Source organism: Balaenoptera ricei, chromosome 19, assembly GCF_028023285.1.
Source record: "Balaenoptera ricei isolate mBalRic1 chromosome 19, mBalRic1.hap2, whole genome shotgun sequence".
In the NCBI taxonomy this organism is placed as follows: Eukaryota; Metazoa; Chordata; class Mammalia; order Artiodactyla; family Balaenopteridae; genus Balaenoptera; species Balaenoptera ricei.
Window position 1 is genome coordinate 1,417,575 of NC_082657.1, and position 14,135 is coordinate 1,431,709.

The 14,135-nt window shown below is 46.2% G+C and overlaps 1 protein-coding gene across 6 annotated transcripts in view; it reads left to right on the top strand.

Moving 5' to 3' along the window:
• Positions 1-657: 657 nt before the first annotated feature.
• LOC132353230 (zinc finger protein 599-like) overlaps positions 658-14,135 on the top strand; it is a 34,461-nt gene continuing 20,983 nt past the window's right edge. For 5 of the 6 annotated variants that reach the window (XR_009498974.1, XR_009498977.1, XR_009498976.1 and 2 more), the window contains exons 1-4: positions 658-673; positions 1,116-1,531; positions 5,009-5,135; positions 7,982-8,077. Coding sequence is in view for 1 of the 6 variants with exons in the window: in XM_059904281.1 (XP_059760264.1) it covers positions 1,496-1,531; positions 5,009-5,135; positions 7,982-8,077 (259 nt within the window). In the remaining 5 variants the exon portion in view is untranslated. The remainder of the gene's footprint in view (positions 674-1,115; positions 1,532-5,008; positions 5,136-7,981; positions 8,078-14,135) is intronic. The other variant, XR_009498978.1, reaches the window with a different exon arrangement.

The window sequence follows — 14,135 nt, forward strand, 5'->3', positions numbered from 1 at the left end:
GCTGTTTGATTGACTCTAAAACAAAATATGTTCAAAAGTGAGACTCTAATGTTTCCTCCTAACCTCCTCCATGTACACCACCACTACCCTTTCCATCTCAGTTAATGACAAATCCATCCTTCCGGCTTGGACAAAAACCTTGAGTCATCTTGATTACTGTAGTGTGAGGCTGATTAGGAGGTGAAGCCATGTTCTGATCTGAGGACTTGGAGCTGTGTAACCACAATCATGTGCAGATCCTCAGTAATAAAGATACTATATAATGAAAACACATGGCATCTTCTTAGTGAATTTTTATTGGATAAAGGTTAATGTATAGAATGAAGTAATTGTGCATAATCTTGCTAGTAGACTGAAACTGGTGGGGAGTCACCTGCCTTTCACAAATGTTTTTCAGAGATACTTTCAAATCCTTTGGCAGATGTTATTGCCATTAGAGCAAACAGATCGAAATCAAGAAAACCAGAATGTTTATCTCAGAGTTTAGGTGGCCATTTTCTACACAATTCCACCACTGCAGGAAATGTCGTAGCAGGAAATGAAATTTGGTGATATCTCTCCTTTTCAAATAGGTCTCAGGTGTCACACTACTAAAAGAAATGAACATGCCTTGGAAAATGGTGTAAGAAATACTATCTTGATATAACAGCTGGGTTGGATACAAATACAATCAGTGAGTATAGAGGCAGAGGTGTTTTCTGACGGAAAAGCAGACAGCACCTTGCCCACGTGATTCAAAGCTGCCTAACATCTCTGCCTTTTTCTCCTCTATGGAGTCTTTTCCCTCTCGTCCCTCACCAGTATTGGAGCTCACAGAATGACTCTCAAGCTTCAGTCTCCCTGAAATTGAAGCGCAGCAAGATAATATTAGGTCGAATCTTTGAATGGACTCACTTTCTATCTGCATGATATCATGGTCTGGTGTGTCCCTTGGGGATTTTAGCCTTTGGGCACGTATGAAATAACACGTCTAAGCATTTTCCTTAGCTGCAGAAGACACGACCCGTAAATGGGGTGGTGGCCGTTTAAGAAGCGAAGAAGCCTCGCTCCGCCTCTAGAGCCCGATGACATCGTTTCCCAGAGGCTCTCACGCGGACACCTCTGACCCTTCGCAGGGATTCCTGGAAGAGCGCCTTTCGAGGTGCCAGGCCGTGCTGCGGAAGCAATATTACCCAGGAGGCTCTGCGGCAAGAGGCGGTAGCTCCGGGCCAATGACTGTGCAGGACTGGGATCCCGCGTCGGGCGAGACTTACGGCGGCATTCTCGTGGCGGTTGTATTGGCTGCACCTGCGTCTGTCCTCGGGCTCGCACGCAGCTCCCGAGCCATAAGCGGGCTCGAGGGCCGGGACCAGTAAGTCTCAGGAAGAGGCTTCCTCCCCTCCCTTCACGGAGGCAGGGCTGAGGGTGGGCGAGGCAGCGGAGGGGCGTCAGCTGAACCGTTGGGACCCTCCCTGGTCTCCTGCGTTGCAAGGCCCAGGTCCCTGGAAAGGGTCTCATGGCCGCGGCAGAGGCACAGACAGACCCGGCACTGGTGAGTGGATGGCCCCTCAGGCCCTTTGGACCTCCAGCCACATTATCCCGGCGCCCCCATATAGAGCGAAGTTGTCCTGGGTCTCTTCACTTCCCCTTAGTCTGCCTTTGAGTCTGGGGGCCGTGGAGGCCGGTCAGTCAGTCCCAGCCTAGTGCCCTGAATCCAGGCCAGGGTTGATATGGAAGAGTTCCCAACTCAGTTAATCGATGATCTGTGCAGGGCTGTCCCAGGCACTTGAACCACTAGGTGAAAATGCTGGGAGGTGAGGCTGAGCTGGGTGGAATTGCGAATCTCCACTTTGCCTGTTGGGGACAGAGTGGCGAGACAGAAGTCAGGTCTGGAATGGCAGGGTGAGGAACGGGGTCTGTTTTTGGGGGGTTTTTTTGGGTTGTTATTTATTTATTTAGCTATTTATTATTTATTTTTGTCTGTGCTGGGTATTTGTTGCTGCGCGCGGGCTTTCTCTAGTGGCGGCGAGCGGGGGCTACTTTTCGTTGCGGTGCGTGGACTTCTCATTGCGGTGGCTTCTCTTGTTGTGGAGCACGGGCTCTAGGTGTGCGGGCTTCAGTAGTTTTGGCACGTGGGCTCAGTAGTTGTGGCGCTCAGGCTCTAGAGCGCAGGTTCTGTAGTCGTGGCGCACGGGCTTAGTTGCTCCGCGGCATGTGGGATCTTCCCGGATCAGGGCTCGAACCCGTGTCCCCTGCATTAGCAGGCGGATTCTTAACCACTGCGCCACCAGGGAAGTCCCGGGGTCTCTTTTTGGGTTGATGGAAACGATAGAGGATTTGGAGGCAAGGAGGGAAGGGATCTGATCCAGGTTTTAATAGGTTTCCTCTAGCTGTCAAGTGGAGAGCAGGCTTGAGAATGAGTGGAGTCAGCAGCAGCGAGGGAACTCCCTGCAACCCCCACACATACATGGAGCTCCCCGTTACACATAGTGTCTTCAGCCATCCGCCCAGCCCAAGTGTGTGTTGCAGATGTGCAAAGCAGGTTTTGGAGCCCACAGCCTGGGTGCAGCTCCAGGCTCTGCCACTGCCCAGTAGCAGGAAAGTCTGCTACGTCCTGACCGCTCAGTTTCCTCTGCTGTGAAATGGGGCTAATCCCAGCGTCTTCTCTTTGGGGTCCTTGTGAGAGATGAGTGGGGCAGGGAGTGAAAACCACTGAATGCAGCACAGTGTACCCAGGAATGCTCAGGAAATGCTAGTTGGGCTATTCGTTACTCTGATTTCTAGGGTCCAAGGAGGCCATTTCCCTGGTTTTGTCCTGAAGGCAGTACAAGCGAGAGAGAAATGGGACGTCTCAGAATCCCCTCTGTACCTGCACCATCTGAATGGACTGAGCCTTAGGAAAGAGCTCAAGCAACAGTGTGGAGACTTCAGTGTACATTCTGTCCATGCCCTTCCCAGGGCTGTGATCTTGAGCAAGTGTCATCGCTGCCCTTGTCTCCCATCTCTTGGGGTTAATGAGAATGTTAACATTTCCTCCCCCGGCTTGAGGTGATCAGAGAGGGCATATGTGTGATATGTGTTCCCCAGTATCCAACCAGGTAGCATAACTCCAGACACTTTTCAGGGAGCAGAGCCCCTTGTCCTATGATGATCTTAGGGACTCACCCAGGGGAATCTGGTCTTGTATTCAGTTGAGGCCTGGAGGGAGAGGGAGAGCCTGTGGACCAAGGCACAGTGGGTGCAATATTTTTGGAATCACTGCTCCTCTGCTAGGAGTACCCTTGGGCAGGCTAGGAGCCAGGGAAGTCACTGGATTCATCTTGGCAGTTGCCATCTGTTTACAGTATGCAAAGCTGGCTTGCCATTTACAGCAGTAAATTCAGTTTCCTGTTTAAGACATTTCCCTTTATGTGAAAAGTGAGTCCATTAAAGATTGGGTGATGGTGCTGTGTGGGAATGTGGTGTGCGTTTGAATGTCAACACACAGCAGGCCCCAGGCTTCTCTCCAGCATGTGACCCTGTTTACTCTTGTCATACCCCAGTCACCATCAGGAGTTGTCTTGTGTATTTGCTTTTTGTTCCTTCATTCCAGTCGTGTGGCCCCTCCTCAGAGAGGCCTTTCCGGATTTGCCCCCAGGCTCTCTAATCTCCCCACTCTTGTTTTCTTGTCACCAGAACCCTTAGGGCCATCTGACATTGTCTTGCTCAGTTACTTGTTGAGGATCTGTGCATCGCTGTTTGCTGCTCTATATCTAGACCTAGAACAGGGCCAGCCCTGTATGGAACAGGGGCTCAGTAGCTGGTTGGAGAGCTGGTGGGCGCTCATTACACTTAGAATCAGTTCAAACCCCCACCATGGCCCGCTGCAGCTGTCCCTCTGACTACCTCTGTGCTGTCTGTGTGTCCTTCTCCCCTCCAATCCTTCCCCGGCTCACTCCCCTCCCAGCTACACCATCCTCCACTTGCCAAGCTCTTACCCACTTCCCAGCCTTTGCCCTTGTAGTCCCCTCCGCCTGGAACACTGTCTCCCTGTGCATTGTTCAGGCCTCTGCTCAAATGCCACCTCTTCATTGAGGTAGGTCCTGGTCTTTTTTTTTTTTTAATTAATTTATTTAGTTTTTATTTATTTATTTTTGTCTGTGTTGGGTCTTCATTGCTGCGCACGGGCTTTCTCTAGTTGCGACAAGTGGGGGCTACTCTTCATTGCTGTGAGTGTGCTTCTCATTGATGTGGCTTCTCTTTGTTGAGGAGTACAGGCTCTAGGTGTGCGGGCTTCAGTAGTTGTGGCACATGGGCTCAGTAGTTGTGGCTCGTGGGCTCTAGAGCGCAGGCTCAGTAGTCGTGGTGCGTGGGCTTAGTTGCTCCGCGGCATGTGGGATCTTCCCAGAGCAGGGCTCGAACCCGTGTCCCCTGCATTGGCAGGCGGATTCTTAACCACTGCACCACTATGGAAGTCCCTCCTGGTCTTTTTAATCCTAGCTAAAGTACCCGCTGCACCCACATGCTTGGGATCTGGCTTGGGATCATGCTTGGGATTTTCCAGGGTGTTTGAGGAGCAAAGAGGAAAAATAATCATAACGAAATAATGGTTGGGGGTGGGATGAATTGGGAGATTGGGACTGACATATACACACTAATATGTATAAAATAGATAACTAATAAGAACCTACTATATAGCAAAAAATAAGAAAAAAACAACAATGGTAACAGTGGGCTTCCACTGGGCCCTTGATTTGCTCTGAGGGACTGTGGTTATGTTTCATTTCATTCAATCCCCCCACCTCCTCAGAGTTAGTTTCTGTTATTATACAGAATGCTTTACAGAAGAGGAACTTGAGGCTCAGAGACGTTGTTACCTGCCCAAGGTCACACAGCTCTCAAGTAGTTGAAACTCACACCTTGTCCATTGGCCACCAGAGCCTGTGTTCCCAACTATAGTAGGCTGGGAAGGACAACACCTAAATTAAACAGGCTCTGATCCCATCCAACAGCCCCAAAGCGCATGATGCTACTCTATTTGACTTTTGAGGCACCAGTGACCTTCAAGGATGTGGTTGTGACCTTCACCCCGGAGGAGTGGGAATTACTGGATCCGGCTCAGAGGACCCTGTACCAGAAGGTGATGCTGGTGACCTACAGGCTCCTGGTCTCACTGGGTAAGGCTTCTCCTCACCTCCATGGGGGGTCGGGGGGGAGACCTGCAGCCTCCTTCTCTGTTCCATCCTCTCTCTCAAGGCCCGGATGGTGGAGAAGGTCTCTGGAGCTGCCCACCCTCCTCCCCATTGTCCCTGCCATGTTCTGGGCTCGCCTTCTCCTGCCTGCTCTCCCTTTGTCTCCACCACGGATCATCGGGCAAGAAGCATGGTCCCCCTCATGGAAGGAAGCGGGGATCCCAGGAACAGGATGTCCTGAGGAGCTGTCCTCAGGAACGTGTGCCTGTGCTTTGGCTCTGGGTTTCCTCCTGGCTTCTCTCTGTGGCTCTGCTCGTGTCACTCTCTTTTCACAACAGCTTTGGGTAGAAGTGGGCATCTCAGTCCTTGCTCTCTGAGACCCTCAAATTTCTTATCTCTACTTTTCTCTGCGTGTTTCTGTCATGCATTTTCTGTGTAGGTGTTTTGTTGTTTGTTTGTGTTTGTGCTGTGTGGCTTGTGGGACCAGGGATTGAACCTGGGCCCTTGGCATTGAAAGTGCAGCATCCTAACCACTGGACCACCAGGGAATTCCCCTGTGTAGGTGTTTTTGTGACAGGAAGTGACCACTTGAGCCCACACTTCCCACAACCTCTCGCTCCAGCACTCAGCCCAGGCTCAGCCTGGGACCCTTATGAAAGATTCCCATGAGGGGAATCTGACTGGCCCAACCTGGTTGGGTCAGGTGACCCCACTGCCCAGTTAGCAGGGTCGTGGATGATGGGCTGATTCTCCAAGAAGGGGGAGAGTCAGGCAGGTCCCTAGGAGGCGTCTGCCATCCATGCCGCCCATCATCTTTGTAAACAACACAATATCATTTGGAAGTCTTCTTTGGCCCTCAGTGTCTGTATGACCATCCCCTTCCTCCGGCCTCCCCACACTCTCTGCTGGGACCACAGATGATTTTAGAGGACACACAGATGTATCACCAGATGACTTTGATGGACACCCTGAGAAAGCTGTTTCCCTCCTGACTCATGGCAGGAAAATGTCTCAGCTCATGCTTCATTCATGCCTTCCACCCATGACCGTTGCTGATTTCCCTTTTCAGCAGAGGGAGCAGCCTGCAACTTTCACACCCCTGAGCAGGCTGATGAGCTCTCTGGGACTTAATCACCTTATTTTGATTTCATTGTTGTGTTTTGATGGTAACCTTTTATTTGTAGCAAGGGAAATTTTTTCCCATTTTTCTAGAGTGATTAGAGATTCCCTTTTTGAAGAAATTGATTTAAGAGGTTTGGTTGGAAGAAAAGCCTTTAGTAACAATTAGTCACAGCTAATGTCCCCCGAGCACTGATGCTGCATCAGGCCTGTTCCAGGCACTTGCCCTGCTCTGCTCACTGGATCCTGTGAGGTGCTGGGTTTTCCTGAAGCTGCCTGACTCTGAATCCAGTTCTCTCCCCTCTGGGGACCTCCTGCCCAAAGGAATCAATCAGATTTTGGAGCAAAATATCTTATTGTGATAATTGAAACTCTCTTATATATTATTCAGTGATATTATTACATTCTTAATGTTATTACTTTAGTAAAATGCACAGTCTTATGCCCAGTGCATGTTTTACTCATGTCCCGACTATTGTGGCTTCCACCAGATCCATCTTTGGAGCATCTCCAGCCCCCAGCAGGCTCCCCTGCCCCACGGTATAAGGAAAACACAGCCGTGGCAGTGTTTAGTTTCTTGGGAAGATAAAATGCTAACATTTGAGCTCAACCTTAGAAGATGCCCCTTCGTGATGAGATGCAATCCTCTGCCTTTCTTGGTGGTCAAAGCCCTTTCCTTTGTGAAATGACGCTGAAAGGAGATGAAAGGTGATGTCTGTGGGAATGTCCACAGTTACCCAAATCACCATGTGGGTTTCCCCGTGTCTGCCTCTTTTGTGGTTCCTACAATGCACAAGTTGGGGAATCACCAAGAAGACCCCTCGCACCATCCCCTGGTCCCCGACAGTTAAATACTCACACTCACATTCCCCCCAAATCAGCAGCCCACTTTTTCCCAGCTGCTGACCCCACACAGGGCTTCTGAGCCATTTTCTCCCCAGTGCGATGCTCAGCAGGCCGGGCTTTGGAACCGGGCTGCCTGGTGTTGAATCCCAGCTCAGTTGCCTTTGGACTGTGGCAGGTACTGAGGCCAACCTTATTCTCTGTTTTCCTGCTCCTTCTCCCAGTGCACGGGTCTGCTTGGGCCTCATCCGGGTCCCTCACCAGCCACAAGATGCTGCAGCAGTAACTGGAGCAGTCGAACACCCAGTTCACCCCTTCCTTCTCCCACAGTCAAGGCTCTCCCTTCTGCCTGAGCCACAGACTTAAGTCACTGGTCTGCTTGAGACTGCTGATGGTTGGGGGTACCATTTGCAAGTTGATGGAGACCAGGGCTTTCATTACTCCCAGGTGCCAGAATTACCCAGGGAGCCTTGGAAACTACTAATGCCCAGGCCTTACCCCAGAGATCTAGTTTGAACTGGTCTGTGGTGAGAATCAGGCGTCATTTGGTGAGACACACTGACTTAGATTAATTAGAAAACAGCTGCAGAAGGAGTGGGTGACTTTTCCAGTGTCCCGTGGTTGCATGTGAGTGGGGTGTACACCTGCCCAGTGTTGGGTTCTATAGGATGGAGACTATTGGGTAGACATTGTCCTAGGCTGGTGTTTGCGCCTTGGTTTCAGGATCCAGGTCAGCATTTTTTTTCTTTTTTTTTGCTTGCATGGGAGCACCATTATTCTGAAATCTTCCCTGTCCTGAATACCACACTCTATAGAGAGGGTCCTCGTGGTCTTTACAAAACACCTTTGTCCTTTATCTCCATAAACAGGGCATCCTGTTCCCAAACCAGAACTGACCTACCTGTTGAATCCTGGGCAAAAGCTATGGATGGTGAAGAGAGGCTTTTCCCAAAGCTCTTCCTCAGGTGGGTTGCCAAGAGCCAGGCAGTGGGGGTCACTACAGCATGCAGACCGGGAGGGACTGCTGCCTCTGAAATTCCGTGGAAGCTTCTTGTTGGGACCTCCCTGGGGACACCAGTCACATCCAAGATGTTGAGAAGGCCAGAACCAACCTTGAACAATCATTAGATCCCTCATCCAGCCATCTCCAAGTCCTGTCCATTTTATACCCCGCATCCATTTCCTGAGTCCATCCCCTTTCTGAGCGTCACCATTACCACCATTATCAACTCTCTCGTCATCTCTTGTCTGCGTAATGCTGCACACCCTGTTGTCTCTGTTCATCTGCTCTGTGCATCCGCCCAGCTCTGTCTCCTGCAGCAGCTCTCCCAGCCATTCACCTTATTCCAAACCTTCACCACTCCCCAGCTGCTGGGGCCTCATCCTATGAGAAAATTCATGTTGGAAATAAAGATTGCTTACTTCTCTTTCTCTTTCCTCAGTCCTTTCAGACTCATCTGTATCTGATTGCTGCCTACAGCTTCTGTTCTCACCTCCCTCTGAAGCTGTGACCAGTTCCTGCACCAGGAACATCTCCCGCCTTCTTGGGAATTCTTTTCATCTCCTAGTTCCTTCCTGAGCTCTAGAATGGCCTCTAATTGGTGTGACTATCTGTACAACCAGCTTCTTAGAGGAGGTGTTTCATTCTTAGAAGAAAGGTCTACACTAGACTTCCATGCATCCCCTTCACTCTTTATTTTTTTCTGCTTTTTCAAAACTGAAGTGCAACTGACACATATCAGTATTCATGAATCTTAAAGGACTTAACCTGATGATTTTTAAAAATTTTTTTAAGATTAATTAATTAATTTTATTTTTGGCTGCGTTGGGTCTTTGTTGCTGTGCATGGGGTTTCTTTAGTTGCGGCAAGCAGGGGCTACTCTTCATTGAGGTGTGCAGGCTTCTCATTGCAGTGGCTTCTCTTGCTGTGGAATACGGGCTCTAGGTGCAGGCTCTAGGCTTCAGTTGTTGTGGCATACAGGCTCAGTAGTTGTGGCACACGGGCTTAGTTGCTCCATGGCATGTGGGATCTTCCTGGACCAGGGCTCAAACCTATGTCCCCTGCATTGGCAGGTGGATTCTTAACCACTGCGCCACCAGGGAAGTCCCAACCTGATGAATTTTTACACATGAATAAATCCAAGTAACCACCATTCAGGTCAAGATACAGACCTTAGGAGGCTCCTTGTGAGCCCTCCTAGTCCATACTACCACCTACGAAGGTAACCTCCAATACTCAGACACCGTCAGTGAGTTTTCAGTGTCCTCGAGTCGATAAAACAGAACTTCATAGTATGTTTTCTGCCCATCTTCTATTGATCATCAGGATGTCTATGAGATTCATTAATGTGGTTGCAAATAGTTGGAGTGTGATATTTTCATACTTTGTAATATCTCATTACAGTAATATATTGCAGTTTATCCATTCTCCTGTTGATGGACATCAGAGTTGTTACCCTTTTTTTGGATGTCATGAACAAAACTGCTATGAGCTGGTCTGTTGGGCATATACCCAGGATTGGACTGGCTCAGACATGGGATAGGTGTATATTCAACTTTAAGAGAAACCGCCAGACAATTTCCAGTGTGGTTGACCATCCCGCACTCCCACCAGCCATGTATGAGAGTTCCCATTGCTCCACATTCTCATCAGTGCTTGGTGTCATCTCCTTACTCTTTGTGGCACTCTAGAGGAGAGTCTCAGGACCACAACACTGAAGCTGAAGTCTTTCTTTCTTATCCCCATACCTCCAGCACAGAGATAACCATTTTACATAATTTGGATTTATTATTCATTCCTTGTTTTGTGGTAACTTATGTTATTACAAAATCTATTTCCTTGTAGATGTAGAGCTATTCAGATACTGTTTCTTATGTTAGTTTTGGTATGTTGTGTCTTTCAATCGGTCCACTTCATCTAAATGTTCAATCCATTACTTTTTTTTAAAAATAAATTTATTTATTTATTTATTTTTGGCTGCATTGGGTCTTTGTTGCTACGCGCGGGCTTTTCTCTAGTTGCGGTGAGCAGGGGCTACTCTTTGTTTCCGTGCGTGGGCTACTCATTGTGGTGGCTTCTTTTGTTGCAGAGCACGGGCTCTAGGTGTGTGGGCTTCAGTAGTTGTGGTACGTAGGCTCAGTAGTTGTGGCTCATGGGCTCTAGAGCACAGGCTCAGTAGTTGTGGTGCACAGGCTTAGTTGCTCCGTGGCATGTGGGATCTTCCCAGACCAGGACTCGAACCCATGTACCCTGCATTGGCAGGCGGATTCTTAACCACTGCACTACCAGAGAAGTCCCAATCCATTAGTTTTTTGTGTTTTTTTTTTCAACATCTTTATTGAAGTATAATTGCTTTACAGTGGTGTATTAGTTTCTGCTTTATAACAAAGTAAATCAGTTATACATATACATATGTTCCCATATCTCTTCCCTCTTGCATCTCCCTCCCTCCCACCCTCCCCATCCCACCCCTCCAGGTGGTCACAAAGCACCGAGCTGATCTCCCTGTGCTATGTGGCTGCTTCCCACTAGCTATCTATTTTACATTTGGTAGTGTATATATGTCCATGACACTCTCTCACCCTGTCACATCTCACCCCTCCCCCTCCCCATATCCTCAAGTCCCTTCTCTAGTAGGTCTGTGTCTTTATTCCCATCTTGCCACTAGGTTCTTCATGGCCTTTTTTTTTCCCCTTAGATTCTATATATATGTGTTAGCATACTGTATTTGTTTTTCTCTTTGTGACTTACTTCACTCTGTATGACAGACTCTAACTCCATCCACCTCATTACAAATACCTCCATTTCATTTCTTTTTATGGCTGAGTAATATTCCATTGTATATATGTGCCACATCTTCTTTATCCATTCATCCGATGATGGACACTTAGGTTGCTTCCATGTCCTGGCTATTGTAAATAGAGCTGCAATGAACATTTTGGTACATGACTCTTTTTGAACTATGGTTTTCTCAGGGTATATGCCCAGTAGTGGGATTGCTGGGTCGTATGGTAGTTCTATTTGTAGCTTTTTAAGGAACCTCCATACTGTTCTCCATAGTGGCTGTATCAATTTACATTCCCACCAACAGTGCAAGAGTGTTCCCTTTCCTCCACACCCTCTCCAGCATTTATTGTTTCTAGATTTTTTGATGATGGCCATTCTGACCGGTGTGAGATGATACCTCATTGTAGTTTTGATTTGCATTTCTCTAATGATTAATGATGTTGAGCATTCTTTCATGTGTCTGTTGGCAATCTGTATATCTTCTTTGGAGAAATGTCTATTTAGGTCTTCTGCCCATTTTTGGATTGGGTTGTTCGTTTTTTTGTTATTGAGCTGCATGAGCTGCTTGTAAATCTTGGAGATTAATCCTTTGTCAGTTGCTTCATTTGCAAATATTTTCTCCCATTCTGAGGGTTGTCTTTTGGTCTTGTTTATGGTTTCCTTTGCTGTGCAAAAGCTTTTAAGTTTCATTAGGTCCCATTTGTTTATTTGTGTTTTTATTTCCATTTCTCTAGGAGCTGGGTCAAATAGAATCTTGCTGTGATTTATGTCAGAGTGTTCTGCCTATGTTTTCCTCTAAGAGTTTGATAGTGTCTGGCCTTACACTTAGGTCTTTAATCCATTTTGAGTTTTATTTTGTGTATGGTGTCAGGGAGTGTTCTAATTTCATACTTTTACATGTATCTGTCCAATTTTCCCAGCACCACTTATTGAAGAGGCTGTCTTTTCTCCACTGTATATGCTTGCCTCCTTTATCCTGTTCCATTGATCTATATTTCTGTTTTTGTGCCAGTACCAAACTGTCTTGATTACTGTAGCTTTGTAATATAGCCTGAAGTCAGGGAGCCTGATTCCTCCAGCTCCATTTTTCGTTCTCAAGATTGCTTTGGCTATTCGGGGTCTTTTGTGTCTCCATACAAACTGTGAAATTTTTTGTTCTAGTTCTGTGAAAAATGCCATTGGTAGTTTGATAGGGATTGCATTGAATCTGTAGATTGCTTTGGGTAGTAGAGTCATTTTCACAATGTCGATTCTTCCAATCCAAGAACATGGTATATCTCTCCATCTATTTGTATCATCTTTAATTTCTTTCATCAGTGTCCTATACTTTTCTGCATACAGGTCTTTTGTCTCCTTAGGTAGGTTTATTCCTAGATATTTTATTCTTTTTGTTGCAATGGTAAACGGGAGTGTTTTCTTAATTTCACTTCCAGATTTTTCGTCATTAGTGTATAGGAATGCAAGAGATTTCTGTGCATTCATTTTGTATCCTGCTACTTTACCAAATTCATTGATTAGCTCTAGTAGCTTTCTGGTAGAACTTTAGGATTCTCTATGTATAGTATCATGTCATCTGCAAACAGTGACAGCTTTACTTCTTCTTTTCCGCTTTGGATTCCTTTTATTTCTTTTTCTTCTCTGATTGCTGTGACTAAAACTTCCAAAACTATGTTGAATAATAGTGGTGAGAGTGGGCAACCTTGTCTTGTTCCTGATCTTAGTGGAAATGGTTTCAGTTTTTCACCATTGAGGACAATGTTGGCTGTGGGCTTGTCATATATGGCCTTTATTATGTTGAGGAAAGTTCCCTCTATGCCTACTTTCTGCAGGGCTTTTATCATAAATGGGTGTTGAATTTTGTTGAAAGCTTTCTCTGCACCTATTGAGATGATCATATGGTTTTTCTCCTTCAATTTGTTAATATGATGTATCACGTTGATTGATTTGCGTATATTGAAGAATCCTTGCATTCCTGGGATAAACCCCACTTGATCTTGGTGTATGATCCTTTTAATGTGCTGTTGGATTCTGTTTGCTAGTATTTTGTTGAGGATTTTTGCATCTATGTTCATCAGCGTTACTGGCCTGTAGTTTTCTTTCTTTGTGACATCTTTGCCTAGTTTTGGTATCAGGGTGATGCTGGCCTCGTAGAATGAGTTTGGGAGTGTTCCTCCCTCTGCAATATTTTGGAAGAGTTTGAGAAGGATAGGTGTTAGCTCCTCTCTAAATGTTTGATAGAATTCACCTGTGAAGCAATCTGGTCCTGGGCTTTTGTTTGTTGGAAGATTTTTAATCACAGTTTCAATTTCAGTGCTTGTGATTGGTCTGTTCATATTTCCTATTTCTTCCTGGTTCAGTCTCGGTAGGTTGTGCATTTCTACGAATCTGTCCATTTCTTCCAGGTTGTCCATTTTATTGGCATAGAGTTGCTTGTAGTACTCTCTCATGATCGTTTGTATTTCTGCAGTGTCAGTGGTTACTGCTCCTTTTTCATTTCTAATTCTATTGATTTGAGTCTTCTCCCTTTTTCTCTTGATGAGTCTGGCTAATGGTTTATCAATTTTGTTTATCTTCTCGAGGAACCAGCTTTTAGTTTCATTGATTTTTGCTATTGTTTCCTTCATTTCTTTTTCATTTATTTCTGATCTGATCTTTATGGTTTCTTTCCTTCTGCTAGCTTTGGGGGTTTTTTTTTGCTCTTCTTTCTCTAATTGCTTTAGGTGCAAGGTTAGGTTGTTTATTCGAGATGTTTCCTGTTTCTTGATGTAGGCTTGTATTGCTATAAACTTCCCTCTTAGAACTGCTTTTTCTGCATCCCATAGGTTTTGGGTTGTCGTGTCTCCATTGTCATTTGTTTCTAGGTATTTTTTGATTTCCCCTTTGATTTCTTCAGTGATCACTTCGTTATTAAGTAGTGTATTGTGTAGCCTCCATGTGTTTGTATTTTTTACAGATCTTTTCCTGTAATTGATATCTAGCCTCATAGCATTGTGGTCGGAAAAGATACTTGATATGATATCAATTTTCTTAAATTTACCAAGGCTTGATTTGTGACCCAAGATATGATCTATCCTGGAGAATGTTCCATGAGCACTTGAGAAAAATGTGTATTCTGTTGTTTTTGGGTGGAATGTCCTATAAATATCAATTAAGTCCATGTTGTTTAATGTATCATTTAAAGCTTGTGTTTCCTTATTTATTTTCATTTTGGATGATCTGTTCATTGGTGAAAGTGG